Source organism: Garra rufa, chromosome 1 (genome assembly GCF_049309525.1).
Source record: "Garra rufa chromosome 1, GarRuf1.0, whole genome shotgun sequence".
Taxonomy (NCBI): Eukaryota; Metazoa; Chordata; class Actinopteri; order Cypriniformes; family Cyprinidae; genus Garra; species Garra rufa.
In genome coordinates, this window is record NC_133361.1 from 66,700,289 (window position 1) to 66,713,024 (window position 12,736).

The following is a 12,736-nucleotide window of genomic DNA, read 5'->3' on the forward strand; positions in this document are numbered from 1 at the left end:
TGAATATAAACAATTGTCTTGCCAACAATTTGAAGTAAAAGTTAACATCAAATGATTAACAATATATAACAGGTTAATTTCAAGGGAAAGTCAGTAAAGCAAAAGGGAAAGATGTCAGGGAAAAAATGCTGTTCTGAAAGGAGTTTTAAAATAATTATAATAAATAATATTGATTGATAGAATTGATTAATTTTAAGACAATAGTTGCTGGAATTTGCTCTGTCTAATGATAGACAGATTTCTTGAAGAATATTCTGTCATAAAGACAGCTTCCATGGACTCCAGGTGTTTGGTTGACTCAATCACAAGCTTGTGAATGGAAAAGGATGGGTGTAATTTTATTGCGAGTTATGATTCCATGCACAAGAAATCAATGATCTTTTAGAAGTAGGCTATCACAGAAATGCTCACAATTATTTGACGTCAAATTTAAAGTTGGCAAATTTCAGATTGGGATGCATCACTGATGATGATGTTCAAAAAGCAGAGGAGTTGATGAGACTGATGAAACTGATGAGAGTAATGTACAAATCCACTCTTTGTGTATCAAGTCTTTCCTATTGTTACGTGTCTCCTTGTGTTTCTGGTCATTGGACTGTTCTGTTTTGGTTTCTCCCATTGTCTTCCCCTATTGTTCTGTGTTCTTGGTTTCACCCATTGCCCTTGTATGGACTTCCTCTCCTCATTTGTGTTGATTTGGATTATTGTGTACACCTGTCCTTGTTCAATTCAATTCAATTCAAGTTTATTTGTATAGCGCTTTTCACAATACAAATTGTTGCAGAGCAGCTGTACAAAAGTTGTAGGCTACTACAATATATTTAGTAGCTTAATAGTGGTGAATACTCTATGTTAAGTCGATGTACATATGATATAAATGTTAAAATCAGTAACTGTGTAATCAAACAGATGATGAACACTAATTGCAATGGTTATGTGCTGTAATCAACTTGTAGGAAAATTATGTAGTGCTGTATGTTGTTTCAAGGCTGGCATCATCTGCGGTCCTCTGAGGGGTTGGCATCATCTCTTCTTCTGAATCCAGGCTGAATCTTGTGTAAATCCTAGTTACCAGAGACAGAGAAACAAAGAAATAATTAGCGTAGCTGCTGTTCCAACTTCCAACCAAACAAAAATGATGTGTTTAGCTCAAGCACTTCCCGTTTGTCGTAGCGCACACCTTGAGTTGAAGCGCCGTCGAGTCAAATTACTATTTTCTATTTTTTAAACCTAAAAACAATTCTATACACACATTGTTTTTCATAACATGTGAATATACCCCCTGTCGTGTTGTACAACAAAAACAAATCGGAACGCCTTGCTATCATTAGTTTTTATTTTTGCTTTCCCGAGTCTGCTACTAAGTTAGCTTATAGCCCGTTTAGCATTTCCAGCGCGGTCGCGGCTAATCTTGCATACATTGTTTATTCTCTATTCACACACATTTCAACTGTTTACTCACTGTTACTTGCTTTAATGGCGAATTTGTGTCTACCTTTGAGTGCAGGTGAAGACACGTTCGAGCTGCACTCGGTGCTGGTGGAGCTGGAGGCCGTGGAGAAGCAGATCCAGGAGCTCCTGGCTAGGCAGATCGAGCTGCGTAAACGAAAGACCGCACTCGAATTTGCCCGGGTAAGTGTACAGCTCGATCCTAACACTCCCATATCCTCTACCCCGTGTGATTCTCTGCACAGATCCGGCGCACCCAGGACGCGATCCTCCCAGATGTCGTTCACTCCGGCGCCGGGACACCACGGACCCTGGGTGCAGCAGCAGAGGAAAGCCAGATCTCCACCCGGCACCGCTTCGCTCCCCTCGGCGAGACGGAACGCGACGCTGTGATCGTCGGAGACTCCATCGTCCGGTACGTTCGTGCTAACTTAGCTAACGGTAAAGTGCACACTCGCTGTTTTCCTGGTGCTCGCGTTCTTGATGTCTCTTCACAGATACCTGCCATCCTGAAGGACGATGTGAGCGTCGGTGCGATCGTCCTGCACGCGGGGGTGAACGACGTCAGGCTGCGGCAGACGGAGGTCCTGAAGAGGGATTTCGCGAGCCTGATCGAGACGGTTCGCAGCACAGCGCCCGCGACGAGAATCATCGTGTCAGGACCGCTTCCCACGTATCGACGTGGACACGAAAGGTTCAGTAGACGTTTTGCTCTAAATGAATGGTTGTTGTCATGGTGTAAAGAACAGAAACTGCTCTTTGTCAATAATTGGAATCTTTTCTGGGAGCGTCCTAGGCTTTACCGCGCTGATGGCCTGCACCCCAGCAGAGTCGGAGCAGAACTCCTGTCGGACAACATCTCCAGGACGCTGCGCTCCATTTGACTAGTAAGCAAATCTTCAAATAGTTGCGATGATGGCTTTTGTTATGCACATTTAAACGATAGTATTGGTGCTGTCCAATCTATAAAGACTGTGTCCGTTCCTCGAATAGTGAGGTCAAAACAAAAATTTAATGCAGGATCTGGAAAAAATATAATCGTGATTAAACCAGAAAAATGCACTGTAAATGAACAAAAACAATTTTTACAGCTTGGGCTCCTAAAAATTAGATCACTCGCACCCAAAGCACTTATTGTAAATGAAATGATCACAGATAATAGCTTTGATGTACTCTGCTTGACTGAAACTTGGCTAAAACCAAACGATTATATTGGTCTGAATGAGTCTACTCCACCAAACTACTGTTATAAGCATGAGCCTCGTCAGATTAGTCGTGGCGGTGGTGTTGCAACAATTTATAGTGATATTTTCAATGTTACTCAGAAAACAGGGTACAGGTTTAATTCATTTGAAGTACTTCCCCTTAATGTTACTCTGTCAGATATGCAAAAGAAATCTCTCCTATCTCTTGCTCTGGCTACTGTGTATAGACCTCCAGGGCCGTATACAGATTTCCTAAAAGAATTTGCAGAATTCCTCTCAGACCTATTGGTTAATTTTGATAAAGCGTTAATTGTTGGAGATTTTAACATTCATGTTGATAATACAAATGATGCGTTAGGACTTGCGTTTACTGACCTGTTAAACTCTTTTGGAGTCAAACAAAACATCACTGGGCCCACTCATCGTTTTAATCATACGCTAGATCTAATTATATCGCACGGACTTGATCTTACTGATATAGATATCGTACCTCAAAGCGATGATGTTACTGATCATTTCCTCGTATCGTGCATGCTGCGTATTACAGATGTTAACTATATAGCTCCGCGTTATCGTATGGGCAGAACTATTGTTCCTGCTACCAAAGATAGATTCAAAAATAACCTGCCTGATTTATCTCAACTGCTCTGTGCACCCATAAATAAACATGAACTAGACAAAATGACTAGTAACATAGGCACTGTCTTCTCTAATACATTAGAAGCTGTTGCCCCCATAAAGCTAAAAAAGATTAGAGAAAAATGTACTGTGCCATGGTACAACAGTAATACCCATTCTCTAAAAAATGAAACTCGAAAACTTGAGCGTAAATGGAGAAAAACTAACTTAGAATTTTTTAGAATTGCATGGAAAAACAGTATGTCCAGCTAGGGGTGGGCGGTACACCGGTGTCATAGTCAGCACCGGTGTGACATTGCGCCACGACATGGATTTTCTAATACCGTCAATACCGTAATAAATCAATTATGTGCTTCAAACGGCTGCATTAACATTAATGATAGCTAACTCTACATAATAAGGCATTAAATTTCAGTCAGTTGTGGTCTGAATACCTGTCCTTATACTAAATATCTTGTTGTAAATAAAAAAGTAAAACATATTCGGCCATTAAACGACTGGGGAAAATGGTAAAGAAAGGTTGGGCCTGTAGCCTATACCAGGGGCGCAGTGGCAATCGGGACGACCGGGACTTTTCCCGGTCAGCCGGCCGAAGGATTTATACAGCGGATCACAAATTGAGTGGGCGCGAGGCAAACTAATATTGTATATCATTTTCGCACTTTCAATATGCAGGGTATAGAAATTGCTTTTAAATGAGAGCTCGCGCTGTTTATTTTACTTTCGCTTTTGCGATAACGCACACTCTGTGTAAAGGGAGCAGCACATCTTATAATAGATATTTGTCAGTGAGTACAAGATTGCAGCAAATCCTCCAGTCTATTTTTGTCATCTCTCTTTACTTTCGACCCGTGATCATTCAAATCTAAAGGTCATTGTACACCGAGTCCGATTTTCGTATGCGTTTTTTTTTCTTCTTTTTTTTTTCTCATATTCGCCATCCTTATCAAAATGCTTATTATGGATGCGAAAATGCAGAAAATCTAACACGATCCGAATTTTTTTTATGACGGACTAAAGTTTCAGAGGCAGTGTGTAAACTCGATTAACATAACCTGTATTTTTTTTTTAACGTGCATCTCAGACGAAAATTTCGTACTCATGTGTGCAATGACATTAACTCCAGGAGCTCGTGTTGGATGCAGGGTTGCCAAGTCCGCGTTTTTTCCCCACAGAATTGATCTACTTTTAAACTGTTGCTATGGGTTGATTTCCCCCAGTTATTTAAAGGTTTTGTTGTACACTGTTAAGTAAGATATTTAGGTTTTTTGCTAAATAAATATGTTGAGAATGCATAATACTCTCCCATGTCTCTTTCTGATAAGGATACCTACCATTTACTTATATTATAAAAATATTAACTTTATTCACATACTAAAGGGACAGGACAGGCTACTCCTCCCAAAATGCACCAAAAAAAGTAACACCGTGATATTATACCGTCACCGTTCAAAAGATGAAAAATACCGTGATATTAATTTTAGGTCATATCGCCCACCCCTAAATATAGACGGGCTTTAAAAGCTGCTAGAGCCGAGTACATCCACCAACTCATAGAAAAAAAAAAAAACAATCCAAGGTTTTTATTTAGCACAGTGGCTAGATTAACAAATAACCAAATGCAACCCGACCTAAATATTCCTGCACAGTTTAATATTAACGACTTTATTAATTTCTTTACTGATAAAATAGACAACATCAGAAATACAATAACTAATATAGATACTACAGCAACTGATACTTCAACATTAGTCATTACACCGGAAGAAAAACTGCAGTGCTTTACAACTATAGAACAGGAAGAATTAAATAAACTTATCACCACATCTAAACCAACAACATGCCTATTAGATCCTGTACCCACTAAATTACTAAAAGAGTTGTTACCTGTAGCAGAAGTACCGCTTCTTAATATTGTTAACTCATCGTTATCTTTAGGTCATGTCCCAAAACCATTCAAACTAGCAGTTATTAAACCTCTTATTAAGAAACCACAGCTAGACCCTAGTGAACTGGCAAATTACAGACCCATTTCTAATCTTCCATTTATGTCTAAAATTCTAGAAAAAGTTGTGTCTGCTCAATTGTGCTCCTTCTTGAAAAATAATAATATCTTTGAAGAATTTCAGTCAGGTTTCAGGCCCCATCATAGCACAGAAACTGCACTTGTAAAAATCACAAACGACTTGCTACTTGCATCAGATCAAGGCTGCGTCTCATTGCTAGTTTTACTTGATCTTAGTGCTGCGTTCAACACTATAGATCAGGGGTCCCCAAACTAAGGCCCGGGGGCCGAATGCGGCCCGCCCCCACATTTGGACCGGCCCTCTGAACAATGCCAGAGATTAAATTAAAAAGAAAAATTTTAAATATGATTTACTTATATCTTGATAATAAAGGTTGGCTTTCAAACTACAATTTGTTAGTTAATTTTCGTTTAATTTTAGTTATTAACATTCAACAGAATGTGTCATCGCAATCGAACAGGTGATGCGCGAGCCAGCTAGATGACAAAATGACTCAATAGCATTTGAGGTGAAACTAGCACTGCTTGTGGGACAGGTGCAAAAGCAAGACTTCACTTATCTCCCAGTTACCCAAAGTAACAGCTGAGAAACCAGTGGCCCCATTCCCAGGTGAAAAGTCTGTGGAAGCGCTGAAAATGATGAGATTCAAAAAACACAGTGGATTCTTGAATCGATTTTGCCTGACAAGCCTCTCAAGGCTGCGGTTCTCTCGGTTGGTTGTGCATCTTTTTCTTCTACACTTTTTCCTTCCACTCAACTTTCTGTGAACATGCTTGGATACAGCACTCTGAACAGCCAGCTTCTTTGGCTAAACAATGTTTGTGGCTTACCCTCCTTGTGAAGGGTGTCAGTGCTTGTCTTCTGGACAACTGTCAGATCAGCAGTCTTCCCCATGATTGTGTAGCCTAGTGAACCACACTGAGAGACCATATTGACGGCTCAGGAAACCTTTGCAGGCGTTTTGAGTTAATTAGCTGATATGTCACCATATTCTAATTTTTTGAAAGTGAATTGGTGTTTTTTTTTTTTAATGTGAGCCAGATCATCACAATTAAATGAACCAAAGACTTAAACTACTTCAGTCTGTGTGCATTCAATTTATTTAATACACAAGTTTCACAATTTGAGTTGATTTACTGAAATGTATGAACTTTCTAATTTATTGAGATGCACCTGTATATCTTTTGAAAAGAAATTATCCTTTTTCTGTGTGGTGCATAACAAAATAAACTATTCTAGCATTAAAAGGTAGAATAAATACAGGTAAAATCATAATAAAATAAGTAGTAGTCAGTCCAGCCCATGGTATTTTCTTTTATAAACCGACCGGCCCCCCATTAAAGAAAATAAAATTATGTGGCCCTCTCAGAAAAAAGTTTGGGGACCCCTGCTATAGATCATGAAATACTCATAGATCAATTACAAAACTATACAGGTATTCAAGGGCAGGCTTTAAGATGGTTCAGATCATACCTGTCCGATCGCTACCACTTTGTTTATTTAAATGGGGAGTCATCGCAGCTAACACCAGTAAAGTATGGAGTGCCACAAGGATCTGTCCTGGGTCCCCTACTATTTTCAATTTACATGTTACCCCTCTGTAATATTATTAGGAAATATGGAATTAGTTTCCATTGTTATGCTGATGATACTCAACTATATATTTCAACAAGACCAGATGAAACTTCTAACTTAGCAAAATTAACAGAGTGTGTTAAAAATGTGAAAGACTGGATGACCAATAATTTTCTACTATTAAATTCAGATAAGACCGAGATATTACTTATTGGACCAAAAAACAGTACACAGAATCTCTTAAACTGCAACTTGCAAAAGGGCTTATACATAATTTCCGTGACAGAGTTCAAGATAAATCATTTAATATTACTACTGGAGCTGCCCATTTGAAATGATTATTAAACAGTAAACACACTATGCAAAAGCGGCAGTCCTTCCGGTGGACTTAGTGTCCGAATTCACTCACTCGTTTTCATTCACTCCTTCAAGTGAACTGAATGAGTGGACTAATGCAGGGAATAGTGAATAGGGGGCAATTTCAGATACAGCCTAAATCATGATGAGCAAGCACTTTCTTACCGCTGCTGGCATACAGTAGCTTCCTCGAGCAAATCGTGCAGAAACAAGCCCCGGGCTCTCTCAGTTTCTTGCACCAACTGCCAAAAGGCTCGCCATCTCTACTTTCTTCAATCCACGCCCAGCGCCATTTATTTTTGAGTCCTTTAACTATTGCTAGGACATCATCCCCAGGCTTCATAAACTTGCGCTCCATTTTTTTTTTCTCTGACAACGATAACGTGACATTGACGTATGGGTGTCAATCATACTGTGTTGCAAGGACCTGCCCTTCTCTGCTTCTGATAGGCTTGTAACGTTAGTTAAAGCTGCGTTCCTCTCATATGATTGGTAGGTGAAATAAATTGTCTCGAAAATATTAAACCGCATGCGCAGGCTCTAAAATATATATATTTTTTTTCCCTCACGGCCGCACGCCAGAGATCCGGCACGGTGCCGGAATACTTTAAGCCCTGAAAGCGCTATACAAATAAACTTGAATTGAATTGAATAATGTTTGAGACTGAGAGGAGCGCCTGACCCCTTTAAGACATTCCTTCATCGCTCTCTACCTTGCTCTCTTATCTTGCCATGAAGGCCTCATTCCCATCCTGTCCATTACTGTTATTGTGACACAGCTGGCTGAATAGTTGTGAGACAGGTAGTTGAATTGCAAGTTTTCACAATTTCTCTGCATTTTCTGCATTTTAAGTACGTGTACTGTAATGCACCTGTACATTGAAAAATATTATTTTTTTAATAAATATGCCATTGGGCTAACATTGACTTTTTTAATTGTACAATGATTGTAAATTCACAGTAAACGGAAGCTTCATCTGCATTACTTTTACAGTAAGTTACTGGACAATTTTAGCATGACTTCCGCAGTGTACATTGGAAGGTCACAGTAAATTGTCAACTTGTACATTACTTTCACAGTACACACTGTAAAAGTACAGGGCCTCGTTGTAATGATGTACAGCAAAAGGTTGTAATTCCCCAGTAATGTAGTGTAATATGACAGTGTTGTGAACTTTTTCTTCGAGACCAGGAGACGTTTTTGGAGATCTTTGAAGCAGAAGTTTCTCTTTATTGAGATCCTAGCTGTGCATCGCTTCAGTCATCAAAAGTCGTCTGACTAAGGCATATACATTACAGTTTATATACCTTTCCAAGGGGGACGGATACATAGAGGTAGAGGCAATTTAAACAAAGCATGCAAATGTGATACAGATAATTAGCCTAGTAGGATTTTCCCATCCTTGATCTATTTAGACTACAAGTGTCATTCAAATGCAAAGGTGCTAAACAAAAGGACACAGTTGTACTTTGAGCTTAGAATTCACACTTAACTTGGGAAACCTGCCAGATGTTCAGGAACTGCCTAAAGACAAAAGGTTTCTCTTTCAGGGCCTGGGCTGTCTGCTCTTAGAAATCACAATATACATAGCTTTTCAGTTCATGCTGTTATATTGGAACCTGTTTAATCTTTTATAAATTTGAACAGATTCTTAAATTTGTAATCCTTCAACAGTAATTGTTTTGTCATTGGAGCTGTGAAGTTACAGTATAGAGTTGTGCTTTTACAACAATGCATTGTAATATCACAGATATAAAATTACAGTAAATTGCCGTGAGTATATTTCACAGCATATTGCTGTAATCCTTACTGTGAAAGTCATGCAAAATGTATCCAATTATTTATTGTAAATTCACAACGAAAAATTCTACAGTGTACTGTAATCACTCAATATTTGAAACTACAGTAAAGCAAATGGTCTGGTATAGCCACAGAAGTACAAAAACTAAAAAAAAAAAAGCCTCATGGTATAGCATAAAAATGAAGGATGCATGAAGGTGATCAGATGTAGCCCACATTCAGCTCCAGTGTGAACAGCCTTGATTTTCTCGCACAGCTTTTTTCTCAATACACTCTTAAACAAAGAACACAGACAGAGTCTTACATTTGCATGATTGTTCACATGTATCTGTAAGTCTGATGAAAAACAAAGTTTTACCACTTTGACTACAATTGAATGTATTTCAAAATGAATGTGTAGATGATTCTAGAAATTGCTCCTTTTTCTAAACCTCCTCTTGCATTGAAGAAAACGGCAGTTTCTTCCCAGAATGAGTTTGCAAATGACGTATCAGGTTGCTTTGATATGTGAAACTCGTCTCACACTGAAGACACTTGTACGGTTTCTCTCCAGTGTGAACTGTCATGTGAACCTTAAGGTTTACTTTATGTGTGAAACTCTTTCCACACTGAGAGCAGGTAAAAGGTTTCTCTCCAGTGTGAATTCTCATGTGGTCAATAAGGGTTTTTTTCTGTGTAAAACTTCTCCCACACAGTTTACAGATGAAAGGCTTTTCTCCAGTGTGAATTCTCATGTGGACAGTAAGGTTTTTTTTCTGCGTAAAACTTCTCCCACACAGTTTACAAATGTAAGGCTTCTCTCCAGTGTGCATTCTCATGTGGTCAATAAGGGTTTTTTTCAGCATAAAACGCTTTTCACACTGAGAGCAGGTAAATTGCTTCTCTCCAGTGTGAGTTTTCATGTGGACATCAAGGTATTTTTTCTTTATAAAAATCTTTCCACACTGAGGGCATATTAACGGCTTCTTTTCAATGTGAACTTTCATGTGAGTCTTAAGATCTCCATTTCGTGAGAAACTCTTCCCACACTGTTGGCAGCTGTAAGGTCTCTCTCCAGTGTGAATTCTCATGTTAGAATTAAGGTTTGTACTTTGTGTTTTTTGATTTATTTCTGGTGAGGAAGTTTTTCTATTCTGTGAGCAACTAATTGATTTTTCTTCAGTTTTGAAATCATGTTTCTCATTTTGATTTTTCTCTTCTGTTTCATTGAGTTTTTGACTCTCCTCTTTCAGTGCCATCAGGTCTGAGGTGAAATGAGAAAAATGTAAGTTAACAACAGTTTAATGACACAAAGCAACCGACATCAAAACACTTAGACTAGTGCTGGCAATTAATTAAAAACTAACTTTTTGACAATAAACAATTTCACATTAAATCTCCAAATTAAACAATGTAAATTGAATGTAAAACATAAAGATTGTACATTTAAAATATGGGGCTTATTGGCATCTTTTTACCAAGTAGCCAATTGTTAATGAAGACTCATTCTCATTGATACAAATACTGCTACTGATCTGTCTCTATTAAATGCATTTCCTTCCAATTTTAATCATTAATTATAGCCATAATTAAAAACAATTATTTGCAACATTGTTGTTCTTTTATCACAACTACCATATAATTAAAAAAAAATTACTACCTCCTTTAAAAAAAAAAAAAAAAAACATAATCTGCCATGTTTATCTTCACGCTAGATAATTTAAAAGCAGCATTGAAGTAAGAAATATTTTCTAATTAAACCCAGAGAAGTTATGATGAGTGATTTTCGGTTTCCAGAGTTGGAGAGTAATAAAGTACATGTAACATCATTTCATATTTAAAATACAAGATGAATAACTATTACGGTAAACTATTACAGAACATGTTACCTCTCTCTGATGCAGAACAGTTATTTGATGCATTCATGACGTCTAGACTGGACTATTGTAATGCACTACTATGTGGCTGTCCTGCATCTTTAGTTAACAAGCTAAGCTGGTGTTTCTGAAATATGATTATTTATTGCTTGTTGTAATGAACATTCAGTGCTATTTACATTCCAATACCACACTTTTGATGATAGCAGAAAAAATCACTGTCATTGTTTGCTTCAAGCAAAATAAAGTTTTTTGTTAGATACAGCTTTCATTGTTTTCTAATCAAAAGTAGATACTGTGTTTAATGTTACACAAAATATGTTACTTTTTTTTCTGTAGAGCTGGATATTTTAATAAGGATCAAATAAGTGAAAACCAACCTGTTTGTTCCTCAGTATCTTCATATTTGACTCTGAATGTTTCTTCAATCTTCACGTCTTCACTCTCCTCTTTAATAAACACCATCTTTACGTCACGTGGATCTCAGTTGCTTCAGCAGTTGTTTTTCTGTGTTTGGTAGAAAGAAAAATAAATGTAAACTAAAACTCTGGGTGTGTCTCAATCAGCTCCCTAGTTTAGTCATTTAACAGATTCCACTTTCATGAAAAAAATTGTTTGTAGTCGTTGTTATTTGTTGTTCTCTGCATTTCCAGTGTTTTGACAGTCCCTCCAGAAAAACGCGATTATGCGATCGCATGATTCCATGCATAATCAGCCAAAGTCCGCATATTTATGCGGGGGACGCATTTTTTCAAATACGCCGCACTTTCGCCGCATAAATTGCAGATTTCCGCGCGCAAAATATGCGGGCTTGCATGATTTCATAATCCCATTTCCGTTTGGGTCTTTGTCTTCGTTCTTTCGAGTATACTATTGTGGTCGCGCGTTGCCGCGACGTTCTGTCTTGCCTCACTTCATTTTCGCCTGCCTGACCAGTCCACATCAAGAGAACTGGACATCGAGAGATTGTGAGACCCGAATATTAATCCGTGTGGCCGTTTGGCCATCCCCGCACTGTTTCAACTGGAGGACTGTGTTTGTGGGGTTCGTATGGTACCATTAGATTGTTGTGTGGATGAAATTATAAGTTGATGTGAGTGGTTTGAATGTGGTCTGTTTGTTTATTGTTGGAAGCGTGTGCGAGTGTGTATATGTAAGAGTGTGTGTGAGCGTGAGAAATCGGTACTAAGGGTTGTGAGTTTGCGTGATCTTATGGAGTAAATTTTGTTGTGTGTATATTGTTGATGGACCAGGTGTAATGTGATTGCATCTGTTATTTTGTTGCTTTTCTATTTTTGTTGATCAATTTTTCTTTTTTTTGTGTTTATTGATTTGATTTGATTTATGGTCATTTGAATTTTTTTTTTTTTTTCGTGTTTAGTTGATTTTGACTTATGACTATTTGATTGTATTATTTTTTGTGTGTGTGTGTGTTTATTGATTTGTGTCAATTTGATGTTGATTTTGTTAATTTTGTTGGACGGGCTAAGGAGTGCTGACCACTCTAGGTCCATGTTAATGGGTACCCTTGTTCACTGAGTGATTTTGTTCTTCTGATTTTTACACGTGTCATCTGAATACACGTGTGTTTGTGGTGAAATGAGTACATTAGTGTACGTTTGAAGTGCGTAGTGAAGTGGAATTGGGGTAGGTTGGTTATTTCTCCTTGCCATCTGATGTGTTAATTTTGATTTGTCTAATTTGTTAATTTTTTTGTTTTGATTTGGAAGCCATATTAACCCCTTGTGTCCTAAATTGTGTCTCTGTGTTTAGCTTTTATCCCAGTAATAATAAAATATTGTATCTTTTTTCTATTCTTGTGGGAAC

General features: G+C 38.0%; 1 protein-coding gene across 1 annotated transcript; it reads right to left on the reverse strand.

Annotated features, from left to right (window-relative positions):
- Positions 1-9,478: 9,478 nt before the first annotated feature.
- On the reverse strand, positions 9,479-10,236 carry LOC141318914 (uncharacterized). The gene has a single exon (XM_073833223.1). It carries the CDS (start codon positions 10,121-10,123, stop codon positions 9,479-9,481), a length of 645 nt encoding a protein of 214 aa, XP_073689324.1. The 5' UTR covers positions 10,124-10,236.
- Between the last annotated feature and the right edge of the window lie 2,500 nt (positions 10,237-12,736).